Genomic DNA, 14,361 nt, shown 5'->3' with positions numbered 1-14,361 from the left:
CAACCGGTAGGTAGGAATAGATCTAGTCAAACCTCATACTCCATAAGAGCAAATAAACAATTCAGTTTAAATCAATACCAGCCATATATATATATATATTATGTACTTGAACTTTGAAGTCGCGAAGTTGGGAGATCGTAGAGTTGTTCCGTCTTATAACAGAATGTTATCTTACAAGCCTCCCAGCCTCCGCAGACACTCCTTGTGCATGAAGTGATACTAGAGAGTCTCTGTATCTAGAGTATGAGCATTCTCGCATAACTGGCTCTAGTATTAAACATTTATTATTGAATCAGATCTCTTGACCCAAGCACAGCACGGTAGCATGTGGTCCAGCTAAAGCAACGAGATTCAGATGGCATAACATAAGATAAACATGGAAATCATAGCTGAAACGTCTGAGTTTCAGGTCTGGCTTAGTCCTGTCTCCTACGTAAACCCCATAAACACCTCTATCCTGGTTTGTGTCGTGCATCTTTTATGCTATTCCAATGTCAAATGGGTAGTCGCAAAGAGTGAGAAGGTAGGGTCAGGTAAGGAACCAGGTAGGATCACGATGGGATCACAGTGGGATCAGAACGTGGGTGCAGCCAAAGAATCAGATTAATCGCTGGCCTCCCTCTTTAGAAGGGAGGCTCCTTCGCTCCTTAAGACTACGCTCTGCTGCTCCTCGAGGACTGCTTTATTTGCTTAGTCGAGGGCTGCTTTGTTTGCTTCGAGGGGCTATTCTGTTTACTATGTGATGACTGCTTTGTTTGTACCTCGAGGGGTCTTAGACCGAGGGCGGCTGGACCCCGATGGGTTCACACTTGGGACCCATTGTGACCACTGCTGCAGGCACCTGACATCCAACAAGCCCGCAACTCAGGTCCTATAGACTGCAAAGAGAATACAGGAAAGCCGGGGAAAGATAAACGCCATTATTTCCTGCCGCGGTGCTTACACAATCATTCATTTGTCCGCTGTTGTCTCCGACCCGACGTCCTGGCTCGCTTGCCCTGCATGTGAGTGCCACTTATTTGTCTCGGAGTTACCGTGGTGTTGAGCCCAGCGAAGGAGGGGCCTGACGCATGACAGGCCCGTGAATGGCACTATCTATTAGGATATGTACACTCCGAGCCGTTTCTCTCTCCTCTCATGTCTAATACCACGGTGACAGTGAGACGATCAGTTTGCCCGCACGTTCCGGCTTCCGAGCCATGATGCTGGGGTTTGGCCCTTGGGGGCCTCCGGGTCATACATGCTATGATGATACGACCACGGCACAGCGGAAAGTTAAGCGCCGCGGAGAGGAGCGGCCCATACTTGCGGGTCCGGAGGTATGCCGGGCAGAGACACGTCTCGGGAGAAAGCCCAGGACCCAGGAAGTGCGGAGCGCTCGGTGGTGGTGGAGCGTGCATGAATACCATACCACGGCAGGGCGTGAAGCATGAATCCAGAGACGAGAAGGGTGTAATATGGTTTAACGTATATATCTCGAAGAAAGTAGTAGACATGAGAAAAGTAGAGCTTAGTCGAGGACTGCGGTGATGAGCCCAGAAGATAGGGACTAGGAAGACGCCCCGAGGACAAGGTCAGAGAGAAGTGGGAATAAGGCCACAAGATACCGTAATTGGGCGAAGGTTATTCTATTCTGTCAGTATATTTTATGCTTCCATACCGAGCTATATGGCGAATTTCACTTCTTGAACTCAAACGAACCTCACCGCTTAACATCAACGACGAACAGTATCTGTCCTCAGAAGTGCCAAAGAGCGGAACTAATCGTAGCTAGAGTGCAGAATATGGGGATACTCGTTTGTTCGAGGTCGGAAAGTCATTTTATAAAAGAATTCGACCAGACCAGTTCTCACATGGCCAAGGCTAGGGCTAGAACGCCTTCCCTCGATGGAAGATCGTGACAAGGGCTGAATGGTTTCTGGGGTTCGAATCGAAGAACCACAGGTGACAGGTCCCGCAACCCCCACTCACCAACCGTATCTGAGCGCCCGGGCATGCCGCATGGGTGCCGGTGAAGAGAAGATGACAGCGCAGTTGGCCGCGTCCGCGAGGGCCAGTGGATTTACTCCCCGGCTGGGAAGGAGACAGCGAGCTGTGCGGCTGAGAAAACACTGAGGTAATCCTCACCGAGGCCGAGACGCTTGTGCTTGCAGTGTCTTCCGTAATGGAAACCACATAAACCCTCCCGCCGTATTATCCCGAGTGTCTTTCTATATTCTCCAGAGTCTCTTCGGCAGTTGGTACGGGGCTCTGCCTCCAGAGAGCCAGCAGGTGATGATCCATCGTCCAGGAGGGGAGTGTAGCTAATTATGATGCTTCATCCAGGGCCCATACTTTTATATTGAAACTTCATGCAATGCTTCAGCCTTATATCCCCGGTGAGGTTGCTGCTCCTGGGAAGATTCGTACCGTTCCTTGCATAACAGTACGAGAAGAGCACACTGCGGCTGGAACGTTGTTCACATGCAGCTTTCGATGCCGCTTAGGGAGTACCTTCTCAAGGGCCTATCCTGACCGAGTAGGATGATATGAGACAGAAGTATCTCTTGTGTCAATTGGAAGCCAGAACTTAGGACACCTAACTATCCTCCCCAATCCCTCCGAATAGGTCTTCGCCATGGTCCTAGCCCTAATCTGCCGTGATACCTCGAGAAATGGAGACGCTTTCCTATGTCTCTAGATCTAGCGGGAAGAAGCATAAAAGCCTGGAGACATCTTTACACGTAGAAAATCCCAGTGACAAAAGACAGAAGATACTCGTCAACGCATCTAATTACATGCGACAGACTCTGAGGTGAACTTGCTACCATCCTTCTACAATGTTCGTGCAGGATGTGGTCACAAATGTAATCATTTATTCTCGCAACGTGTACGTCTTGATTCGGTTAGAGCCCAGTGTTTACGTGTCACGGCATCTTTCTCGGATGAGAGGAAAGGACAGAGACTGTCGGGTCGAGCGGTAATTACAGCACTCTGATCAAGAACATGTCTATCATTCCCGCGACCTGCCTGTCGTTGTCAAGATCAGGAAGGTGATGGACAACGTACATCGGCAGCGACACGTATGATGAGACCGGGTATCATGTCATGGAAAAAGCCGTCGAAGAACGTTAGGGTAGGAGGAGCGTAGTCCATGCGAGTAAGCAATATGTGACGGCTTCGTTAGGCCGGTCATCGTTCGAAGATTGATATTCGACGTGTTTCTTTCTCGTGTCCGATGCCTCGACCCCGAAATATTTTGGGCTGCCATGCTTCTGTCCGCCATTCATCGACCACGTAGCCGCTCCATAGGCTGCCTGTGTGGTTCCTGGACTACGCGGCCCAGGTCCCACGGACGAGTAGTCGGCATAGAGTCGGGAAGCTGGTGGCCAATCAAGAATCTACACTTACTCTAAGCCACTCCGGAGCACCGCCTGAATGGTAGGCGAGGCCGCACGCGGGCCAGGAGTCCTCGTCACGCCAGTTTAGCAACTGTATCATGTATGCTGCCTAAACTGAAGTTCGAGCGACTCCCAGAGTCGTCATGAGTCGTCACGTCGTATCCCGCCGACCAAGGGTATTAATCGTCAATTCCTCTATGGTAAAAGGATAGCCATGAATACACCAGTAGGGCAACCATTTTTACCTGGATAGGGATACATGTTGGATTGACGGGCGTGTGATCCGGCCGGAGCAGAGATTCAATAGATGTATGATTGTATTCCTTCCACAAAGGAAAGAAGAACAGGAAGGTATGGGTGTTCTAAATACATCTACCCCTTTTCCACGCGAGGAATATAGGGCTAATCCAGCTAATAGAAACACAGAAAACAGGCTTACGTGTTTTTAGTGCGATACACCCCCTAATTACTATACCCTGATTAGCTTAGTAATTACTTAGCCTAACCTCGCCGGCGCCTTATGGTTAATCTTAAAATAGCCTTAAAGAGTAGTTATATATCCTTTGAAGTCGAGTTAAAAGGCAGGTAAGGAAGCTGTAAAATAGGAAAGAATAATAATAATAGTAGTAAATAATAAAGGAAAGTGCTATTTAAAGTAATTAGTAGATAGGGGAGGTGCTGGATATAAATAAAAGGGGTTTTAGGCTCTTCGTAGCCTTCTTTTCCCTTTTATCACCACGATCCTATTTTAACGTTTTTCGTGGATATCCGTGCCTCGACTAATTTTTCAGTTATTTTTCTCTCGATCCGCGTTAAAATAGCCTCTTTTTCTTCCGTAAAAGCGCTATAGTAAGTTACCGGAGCTTTAATTCTTAATATAGGTGCTAATAGTGCTTTTTAGGCCCCGTTTACCCGTTCCTCTAGCACTAAGGTTATTAGTGCCTCGGGCACTTTAACTAAAGCCGCCGGTGTTATAAAAAAGAGTGCCGCTAAAAAATCCAGTATAAGTGCTCCGGTCCCTTAGTTTCGTGCTTTCGTTTTCGGTCGTAAGGCTCCGGTACTAACTAATTAAATCGCAGGGTCCTAAGAAGCCGGCCAAAAAATCGACTAAGCCCCCTAACCCCGACTTTATTACCGTACTTTTCGATCCGCCTTATATATAGTATGTAAAGGGCATTTATTCGGGAAAATAAAGCTCTTTCGAGAGCTGTGTTTTGGTTAAAGGTCGCTCTAATCGTTATCGTAAATATTACGATAGTAACTATGCCTGCTCGTAAATATAAGTTCCTACCCCTTAGTTATTAAGGGTTATAATAAAAGATAAGAGCTCCGGTTTAAATCGAAATAAAGAATCTATATTCCGGGGTGCTTCTGCTAATAACTAGTCCTTAGTTATTATAGTATAATCCCCTTAGTTAAGATATTGGTTAATACCGTCTCGGTGCGTAAGATCGGGCCTGCTTCTAATAAAGACAACCGTAAGGTAAGTGTTTTTAAGTATTATTTCTTAATCGTAAAGCTCCGGTTAATAGTTCCGGCGCAGTTTTTTATAAAATTAAAGCAGTATATTAAGTAAGCCATTAAATACCTCGAAGACGACGATACTAAGCAGTTTTTCGAGGAGAAAGATCTTAAGTGCGTGGCTACTCCTAGCGAGGAGGGCTTAACTAAGCCTAGTTTTTTGGCTCGTTTTAAGAGCTTAGTAGAAGAAGTTATAGCCCGCCGTCTTAAAGATCAGCTTTAATAATAGCAGTAGCAGTAAACTATTACTCCGATAGTGGTTTCCGGAGCCCCTTAGGGGCAAGTTATCGCGCCGGGAAATAGCGCCGTTATTAATAGGGATTCGGTTACGGTGGATAGTGGTAAGGCTACGGGTAAGCCTACGGCTCCGGGTACTCCTAATAAAGCGCAGTGATAGTATTTATATTCGCCGGACGTTATTTTCTAGTTTTACTTCTAGCTTTTAGGTGTTAGCAATTAGCTTTAGGCGTTAGGGTGGCGGTATATAGTAATACCACGAATTTTTACTAAATTAACTAAGCCGCGGGCGTGCGGCGCGCCTCCGGCGCTGGATTTTAACCTCTGACTTCTCCGGTCTACCCCCTCCGTGCACTCGTTATATTAAGATATACGCGGAAGATCTCGAACTTTTATCGTGGGAGTGCCTTCGTTAATCCGTCAGCCGGTATAAGGCTCGTAGCTAAATAAACCACCCTAAAGGTCCCTTTACTATATTCCTGTTAAACCTATAAGCGTTAAATATCTATATATCTAAACCGGGTTTCGATCCTATAGCCGTCGTCCACTATAAGCCTGATTATTTAAGTGTTATCGTAATTAATATTCTAAGGGGATTCGGGGTTAAAGCGTATCTCTGCGAATAAGCGCTTTAATCCTATCGTTTCCTTCGCGACTTACTCTAGAGCGAGTAGCTCTGCTTCGATTATAAACGTAGTAACGGTTACTTACCTTATTACTTTCTATACCACTAGACCTCTAAATAAGCTAATAAGATAGCCTTACGAGGATCGTCGTGTATCGATATTATTAATAAAAGAGACGTCGCTCGCGATTACTATAGCCTATAAATTAATACTCGATCCGTACTAAATTAAGAGGTCCCTGGTTATATATAAGTAATGGATAGCTTAGTCTGCTACCTTATAATACTCCGGGGAGGGGTTTCTAAGAAAGCGGGAAAGGATAGATACCGTAAAGGCTATATCAGGACGTATTATAACTGCTATGTATAGTAATAATCCGATCTTTTCCTAGTATAATTTAACCTCTTAAGCCGTGGCCTCGTCTTCTCTTTTCCGGTACTCTATAACAGGAACTAGTATCGCTAGGTATATATTAGTAGTATTTAAATTAAATCTAGCTACGATCTTCTCGATATATAAGTCGTGACTAAGCAGAACCTTACGCCGGGAGCGATCACGCGTGATCTTAATTCCCAGGAACTACTCTGCGTTACCTTTTTCTAATACTTCGAACCTTTTCCTAATACCGTTAATAATCCTAAGGGCGTTTATAGCTTTATTCTTATAAAATAAGACGAGGATATCGTCTATAAAGAAGATAATAAACGTGTTTTAAGCTACTATATAAAACAGGCATAGCTCTTCTTTACTAGCCTTTATCCCTAGATCCGATAACGTCACTACGAAGGTCTAGAACTATAATCGAGGTGAATCTCGTAAGCCGTAGAGTGCTTTATCTAGCTCTAAGCACGTATCTAGCTACTTAAACCTATCTAGAAGCTCGTATATAACGGGCGTTCCTGTTCTATTCCTCTTAGCGTTAACGAAGGCGTTAACGATATCCAGTTACTTAATCTTTAGGTTAAATTAAGCGGCTAAAGCTATAATAATACGAAAAGACCTCGTAGCGAGCGTTACTACGTTGGTTCCCTAAATAGTTAAGCTTTCCTGGAGATCCCCTCGGATATAGCCTTACCTTATATCTCTTAAGATACCCGCCTTAGTCGAACTTATAGGTGAATACCTATTTAAGTGGAAGAGGCTTAGACTTCGCCGATACCCTATTAATTTCCTTCCACGTGCGTTTCTTAATTAGCTTATTAACCTCCTTTTACGCCGTTTCCTTAAACTAATCGCGTATAGGGTGGTTATAAAGCTCTCTCTAATACCTTAGTGCAGCCTTAAGGTGGTCACGATAGATCCTGCCGTTAAGTAAGGACTTCGGTTCCTCCGTTATTTTCGAATAAGCTTTCGTTTTTATATCGGCTACTCCGAATATCACTAAGTAAAAGGATAGGAGCCCTTATACCTTATCGGCGCGTACTTTTTATTAATTAGATAGGAAGAACCTATATGTTAAGAGTATATCTAGCTCTACTATATACGTCCGTGGATTAATCCGAATAGTCTTCCTCTAAGCATATTAATCTATAATTCGGGCGCTAACCCTTATTATATCCTTAACCTATATACTCCGCTTACGTTAATGCGACTCACCTTAGGGTTATTAGTTCGAGATCTGGACGTTAAGGGCTAGTTAATACCGTGACCTGGATTAGGAGTAGCTAGTTCCCGTACCTTAGTCTACGCACTCCTCGTACCTCCTTTTTACCCCGGATTATCTAGTATATATAGCTTTAGCGTGTTGATAGTAGCGTCTCCTTCGGGTGCCGTAGTCTATATAGAAGAGGGTTTAATTAAGAGTTCCTCCTACTATAGCTACGGCCCGGCGCCTTAGTCCTGGTTATTCCGGCTCGGCGGATTAGGTATAGCGCGTGGGGTTTAGAGTCCTATTAGCGCGGGCGGTTCGGGTAGCCTATCTTAGCCGTTAGTAGTTACGTCGGTATCTAATAGTTCCGGTGCTTCTAAAATAGTATTAGCTACTTTTACCCCTAAGTCTAAACCCGTAGACTCTATTTAATCTTTAGAAGGTACGCTGCTAGATAGGCTAGCGGGCGGTTCTACTTATAGGATAAATTCGTTATCCTTATCTTCGTAGTCTTCGTAGGTTATAAGCTAGTTCCTCGCCTCCGTCTCCGTAATCTACTCTGCTTCTTCGAGCTTTAAGTTATAAAATAACCGCTTATTAAACTACACGTTACGTGTCGTTATAACCTTCTAAAGCTACAGGATCTATATCCTATAAATATTATAGGTAATATATCCTATAAGATACCTAATATAGCCCCTCGGTTAAATCTTATATATCTTTCTCTCCCTTCTAGCCTCCCTATTCCTATCTAAAGGATAGGCGCGGTAACCGTAGGTATAAATACCACTCTAATCTAGCCGTAGGTCGGCGGAATACTCTCTTATCTTAAGCGGCGCGTGCTTTTTAAACTATAAGTCTAGTACCTCGATAGGAGACTTCTAACCTAGGCGCTACGATAGACTTATATTATAAAGTTACGCTACCGCTCTTATACTCTCTAGCTATATAAAACGTAGAAGACCTATGCTATTTAGTATAGCGTTAGACTTTATAACGATAGCTTATCCTGCCCTTTTAATAGCGCTATTCGGTTTATAGGTATATAAAGACGTGATCTTTATATCGATACCCTTTATACTCGTCTATAGCTAGGTCCGCGAATCCCCTGCTATATACACGATTTAAAGGCTTATTATCACTACGTATCTTATAGACGTATAGATTAAACTAACGCGTAACCTATCTTTCGAACGCTTTAAGGGCGTTTTAGACCGTAACGCTGTTTTTCGACGCTAAAGGCAGTATATAAATCTAACTGCTATACTCCTCCTTAATAATAAGGAGATAATATATACCGTTATAACTCTCCGGTGATTCCTATAGGTCTTAATAAATACACTAGAACGGCCTAGGCGAGCAGTGATCTAATAGTCGACGAGACACGACCTGATAAACCTATATTCGAGTATAGGTCTTACACTTAATCCGCTTAGTACCTTATATTAGCACGTTCCTAGCGTTATAAATTAGTGCTCGGAGAGCTTTTAGTCGTAGGTGGCCGGCCCTTAGGTGCTATAGCCTCTCTTCGTTAACACGTGGATAAGGGGAATCTCGAGATAGTCGAAATAGCTTCGGAAGCGGTGCTCTTATCGGTTAATCGATAGCTGCCACTAGTATATAGATATAATCGTAGCTTATAGAAATCACGCCTTATAGTATTAATTAAATATACGGGTAAAAAGAAGAAGAGGATAAAATTAGCTTATACTAAAGAATAGTTATATTAAAGCGTTATAATAGCTTTAATAAAACCACGCTCTTATCCGCCGTTTCGTATCGTAGTGAGTAGTTATATCCCGAATACTAGATCCTAACCTTATATAATAGAGTTTCCGAGATAATATTTGTGTGAAATCCCTCCACCACGATAACGTTATTAAGCTCTAAATCGACTTTCGGAGCACCTAATAGTCTATTAAGAAGGCCTTTAAAGATCCGTTTACCTTTACCAATGATAGGGAATTCCGTGGTGCCAGATTTAATAGTGCCGTTTATCGGAATAAAAGATCCGGGAACGAGTAGGTCGATTAAATTAACTAAGTGTATCGCGCCGTAGTTATCTAAAAGAGTGCTATATAAGAGCGGGTAGGCGCTAGATCGTAGCGCCGCGTAGATACCGGGAACTTTCCCTATATCGTAAATAAGGGTTAGGTCTAAGATAGTTATAATACCCTTTAAGGGGTATCCGTCACCTTTATCGCTACTCTTACCGGCGCTTCCCTATCCCTTCTTTAATAGGGTTTCTTGTAGACTTTTCCACTTTTATTACTATAGCTTTTTCCGGATTTATTCGATATAATTATCGCTTATCTACACGGATAGCTACTACTTATATTTGCCTATAAGAGTATACTCCACTCTATTATAGAGCTCCGGCTTCTACGAATAGGTCCTATTATAGGGGTATTTATACCCCTTACCCTTACCTTTCTTCCCTTTTCCACCACTATCGTCGTCTTTATCGGAGCGGTCGCCTAAGGTAGCGTAAACGCCGTGCCTAGTTCTATTAAGGCCAGGAACGCTTATAATCGCGTTAAATTCGCGGCCGTATATTAGGATATCGTTAATTACTTCGTCCTTATTCTCCTTACGGATTAGTTCGTGGAACTTAGCCTCTGCCTAAGCCGGGGTAAAACGCTGCCTAACTACGATAAGGAAGTTACGGATAGCTATAGAACCCTTAACGTCGTTAACTTTATACTAACGATAGCGCCGGACGAGAGTATTCCACTCCGTATACCACGCTACCACCTTCGTGTTAGCTCTTCGGGTATCCTAAAGGTGCTTATCGTATACTTAACGAACCTCCTTAGCTAAGAATAGTACGCTAGGAGCGAAGTATTTCTATAATTCCTTTATCACTTATCGTATCGTGAAGTAATAGTTTTATTTCCCCTTTTCGTAGCTAGGGTACTTCTTAATAGCTTCCTCGACGGCTTATTAATAGGCAGAGGTTTCGATAATCGCTTTAAGTATATAATTAGCTTTATTAAGCGCCTTAATCGATCAGGCGAGCTTTTAATAACGTGCCGTAACCTTATAGCCTTCTAGCTTAGCTAGCTTGATTAATTCCGATATAGTAGAAGGGGTTAGCACCCCGTTAATAACCTGGGTGTGTTTTTCGCGTAGCTAATCGATAGATATAAGTATAACGTACTTGGGTTAGTCGTCTAGCTACTCCGGCCTATTAGGGTCGAGTAAGGCCTAAACCTCTATACCCTACGTATATAACTTAATATAGAAGATCTAATCGGCCTATTACCTAGTAGACTCTAGCCGCGGTATACTAAGCGCTTCGGCGTTGACTTTAAGCTTCGTAGATATAGTTTATAGCAGGGGTTTAGCGAATAAGGGCTTTTCTAAGCGAGAGAGTAGGGTAGATACTCCTTAATTAGCCACGGAAGCACAAGCAAAATAGATAAACGTAGATAATAGATCAGCAGGAAGTTACTAGTTACTGCTACTACCCGGGCTTATAACTATTAGATTAACGGGCGTGTGATCCGGCCAGAGCAGAGATTTAATAGATATATAATTATATTCCTTCTATAAAGGAAAGAAGAACAGGAAGGTATGGGTGTTCTAAATACATCTACCCCTTTTCCACGCGAGGAATATAGGGCTAGTCCAGCTAATAGAAACACAGAAAACAGGCTCACGTGTTTTCAGTGCGACAATACATCCCCCCCAACCATACTTTTGAGGTCGGATGTGGACCCTGTGCTATGCCGGTGGGACACCTAGGTACTCTATCGTCATATGGGGGACACGGCACGATCGGCGCTAACGTTCAAGCGCTGATCGGCGCGGTTCCGTTTCTGACCATAGTTAGGTCATGGCGCAGTCGACAAGGGGGGGTTCAACGCTAAAACGCGGCACGTTACGTAAAAGAACGGCAGGGGTGCTCCGTAGGATTGTCGGGTGTCTAACGGTATCCCTTGCCGACAGGATCCGGTATGAAGTCTTACACGTGTATGTTCAACGACCCGCTATCCCCCTGCTTCCCCCTGCTCCGCTGAGATTGCAGTGCGGGTTCCCCTGAGTGCCGGTCCTCTGCCCCCCCTATTCGGTCCGGGTCGACTCAAACTCTTTCTGGATTAAAAATCCACTATAACTCCACCACCCGAAAATAGGTAGGTTTCCCAGGTGCCCTAATATAAGTAGATAGAACGCGGGACCGGTACTCGGTTCCCCTGAGCTCGGCACACATAGTTAGTCATTTTAATGCGATTCTCTTGCATTTCCTCGGAAGACCGACGCACATGGGAAGTTCCCGTCACGGCTTTGTTTAGCGGCCGGCCTGGGATGTACGTTGTACGTGTGACCTGGAAATGAACTTGTAACCGTTCTACTGCCGCTCGTATTCCTGCGGTTTTACTATCTCCGTGGAAAATGAGAAGGATAACACGTTTCTGAAATGACGATTCCTACTTGGCTTTCGTTTCAGTGTCCGCTGATGTGCATTCTTAATCTATTTTCCCCTGTTGGATTTGGCTGAAGTGGCTGTGTCTCCAACTTGATGTCACAACTCAACTGGTTCTGCACGTCGGCTTCGCATGGGTCGCAGAGGACCCTACCAGGTTTGATATGCTAAGCGAGGCACCTAATGGCGCAATTTTCTTCTTTCTCCCTCTTGTTGTTGTTGATTTTTGGTTCGCCTTTTTTTTGTTCTCGGTAGTTGACTAGTCTCTAGCCCGTCCTGTTCACCGAAGTCGGACAATTCACTTCGCTTTGTAATATTCTATGCAGAGAAGTATTTTTTTAGCCCCTTCTTTTTAGGCCCAGGTTCTAGACTCTTCGTGCTTGAAATATCGATTGTTTTACCTAATACGGGGGCATCGTGGAGAGCGTCCTGCCTAAGAACAGAACCTGCGCAACCGTTGAGTGAGAAGCTCGGGTCCAGGTATAATTCGGCAGGGTCCGCATAGTCCACATTGCGTAAACTCAAAGTCGTGATTACCCGAGCACGGACCCGTGGCCCTATTGAAGGAAGGGACTTGCCCCGCAGTCGACACATCGAGGACCGGACTGTACAACTGTACTCCGTAGGATCACAGATTCATAGATCAGGTAGGACATCACCGTAGGCGGATGATTTGCACGCCGCTTTGGCCCCTGCCCCTGCCCCTGCCCCTAGCTTCGCAACCAAGTTCTCTTCCCTGGCATGGTCGTCGATCGGAAGGTTTCGTTCCTAGTTCCCTTCTCTGCAGCATCGGAGGGCAAAAAAACATTTTTTTGAACCAGTATCTTTTCCACCCCGAACCCTGACACGCCGGCACAGGGTGGTTTGGGGGGGGGGGGGGGGGGGGGGGGGGGGGGGGGGGGGGGGGGTTGAGGCATTTTCCGCTGTAACATATCGATCGGGCATATCATCGTGATGATCATTTTATTCGCACATCGCAGAGTCCGACCAGCCTATACTTTCGTATCGCGAAAGGGACCTGGGAAGTGGCGGTTACCTCGTGCCCGAAAGGCTTCGGGAGTGGAATCGGAGGATCTTCGGGCGGGAAGTTCGATGCTTCGTTTGAGCCACGCTGGCCACTGCAGAGATGCACGACTGGGGTATGCCTGTCGTGAGGACTCTTGACTCCTAGGCCGGAGACTAGCTCAACCTAGCTCTGCGCCCTTTGCGTACGGCTTGTCTGCTCAGATCCTCGATGTGGAGATTGCCGTCGAATGCGCGAGACTGTTCGTGGAGCACGCAACTAGATACGACGAGGTCTCGAGGATGCGGAGTGCGATGCGGCGGAAATTCCCAAAAAAAAAGGCACCAACCTCTTGCATTTTGCCGGTGTGCTTCGCGGAACGAAACCTTTCAAACTAGGAAAACAAAAACTGTTATGGGGGAATGATGAAATATTTAACTACGGTACCTGAGCAATGCGGCACATCTGCCGAAGTATGTCGATTAATAAATCTCAACGGGCGCAAGTTTTTATCGCACATCCTATCTATGATCTAGGTAATATCTAGAGCCAACCGTAGGTTACCTACATGTACGTAGAGGGTGGCAATGGATGTCATACACGTACATATCCCCAGATGATTGCCAACAGTTGGTCCCAATTTGGCAATGCTGATCGTCAGGCAGCAGGCTAAGACTTTGTCTTTTGCCCGTTTTACCGTTTTACCGTTGTACACTATCGCAAATCAAATCTCCTAGGGCTGCCAAGGCGGCTGACAAATCGACCGAGCCAGATTGAGAGGATGAACACGAACAAGTCAAGGAACGTCAAGGGGTCAACGGGAGGGGGGGGGAGGGGGTGAGGGGCAAGCGGGGGGTTATAAAGAGGCTGGTCTGAGCTTTAGCAGGACACCGACAAGGCCCTGACAACCACAAGTTCCACAACCACGCCATTCATCCTGACCATCACGGTACCGCGATTCAATCCTTCTTCTTCGCCTCTAAAACCAATCAAACCCTCCTGTAAAATTCGATATCCCATCATGATCGAAGGTGGCTGCATTTGCGGTGCCGTGCGTATCCAGTCCACGGGGGAGGCCCAGGCCAAGGTTCGTACCTACATTGAGAAAGGGGGGAATCGGGATCTGGGACGAAACTCGTGAATCGTGCTCTTTCGAAAAAAAAAAACCAGCTGCTGAAAGGACACACAGGCCCTCTGCTACTGTCTTGACTGCCGCAAGACCACAGGCTCCACATTCTCTACCAACATCCTCGTTCCCGCCGAGGGATTCACCTTGACCAAGGGCACGCCCAAGGAGTTCGCCAAGACGGCAAACAGTGGCAAGACCATCACATCCTTCTTCTGCGGCGACTGCGGCACAACGCTCTGGCGGGAGACTGAGACCTATACTGGTTCCAAGATCCTCAAGGTCGGCACTTTCGATCACGCCAGCGCCCTGGAGGACGCAAAGCCGTTGGTCGAATTGTTCACTAGGAACCGGCCTTCTTGGCAGACACCCATTGCCGGTGTCGAGCAAAAGGAGACCCTGTAATTTGGGGGGGGTGGGGGGGTGTTTTTTTCTTTTTTTTCTTTTGCGAGCT

At 45.6% G+C, this 14,361-nt stretch overlaps 2 protein-coding genes across 2 annotated transcripts; one reads left to right on the top strand and one right to left on the bottom strand.

Annotated features, from left to right (window-relative positions):
- Positions 1 to 951: 951 nt before the first annotated feature.
- Positions 952 to 3,480, bottom strand: SODALDRAFT_359106 (hypothetical protein; the record flags this gene model as incomplete). The annotated part of the gene is made up of 12 exons (XM_028614154.1): positions 952 to 1,063; positions 1,183 to 1,377; positions 1,854 to 1,883; positions 1,972 to 2,073; positions 2,128 to 2,140; positions 2,245 to 2,303; positions 2,349 to 2,447; positions 2,516 to 2,545; positions 2,789 to 2,814; positions 2,911 to 3,009; positions 3,156 to 3,361; positions 3,411 to 3,480. The coding sequence occupies 12 exons, from the start codon at positions 3,478 to 3,480 to the stop codon at positions 952 to 954; spliced, it is 1,041 nt and encodes a 346-aa protein (XP_028467039.1).
- A 10,204-nt stretch (positions 3,481 to 13,684) lies between these two features.
- SODALDRAFT_332666 (DUF636 domain protein) lies at positions 13,685 to 14,321 on the top strand. Its single transcript, XM_028611775.1, has 2 exons — positions 13,685 to 13,868; positions 13,971 to 14,321. Exons 1-2 carry the CDS (start codon positions 13,803 to 13,805, stop codon positions 14,310 to 14,312), a joined length of 408 nt encoding a protein of 135 aa, XP_028467038.1. The 5' UTR covers positions 13,685 to 13,802; the 3' UTR covers positions 14,313 to 14,321.
- The last annotated feature ends 40 nt before the right edge of the window (positions 14,322 to 14,361 follow it).

The sequence above is a fragment of the Sodiomyces alkalinus genome, assembly GCF_003711515.1.
Source record: "Sodiomyces alkalinus F11 unplaced genomic scaffold SODALscaffold_4, whole genome shotgun sequence".
In the NCBI taxonomy this organism is placed as follows: Eukaryota; Fungi; Ascomycota; class Sordariomycetes; order Glomerellales; family Plectosphaerellaceae; genus Sodiomyces; species Sodiomyces alkalinus.
This window is presented reverse-complemented; position numbering and strand designations above follow the sequence as displayed.

Coding starts and splice junctions, on each gene's coding strand:
- SODALDRAFT_332666 (XM_028611775.1), top strand. CDS start 13,803: ATGATCGAAGGTGGCTGCATTTGCGGTGCCGTGCGTATCCAGTCCACG. Junction 13,869..13,970: donor CGGGGGAGGCCCAGGCCAAG/GTTCGTACCTAC, acceptor AAGGACACACAG/GCCCTCTGCTACTGTCTTGA.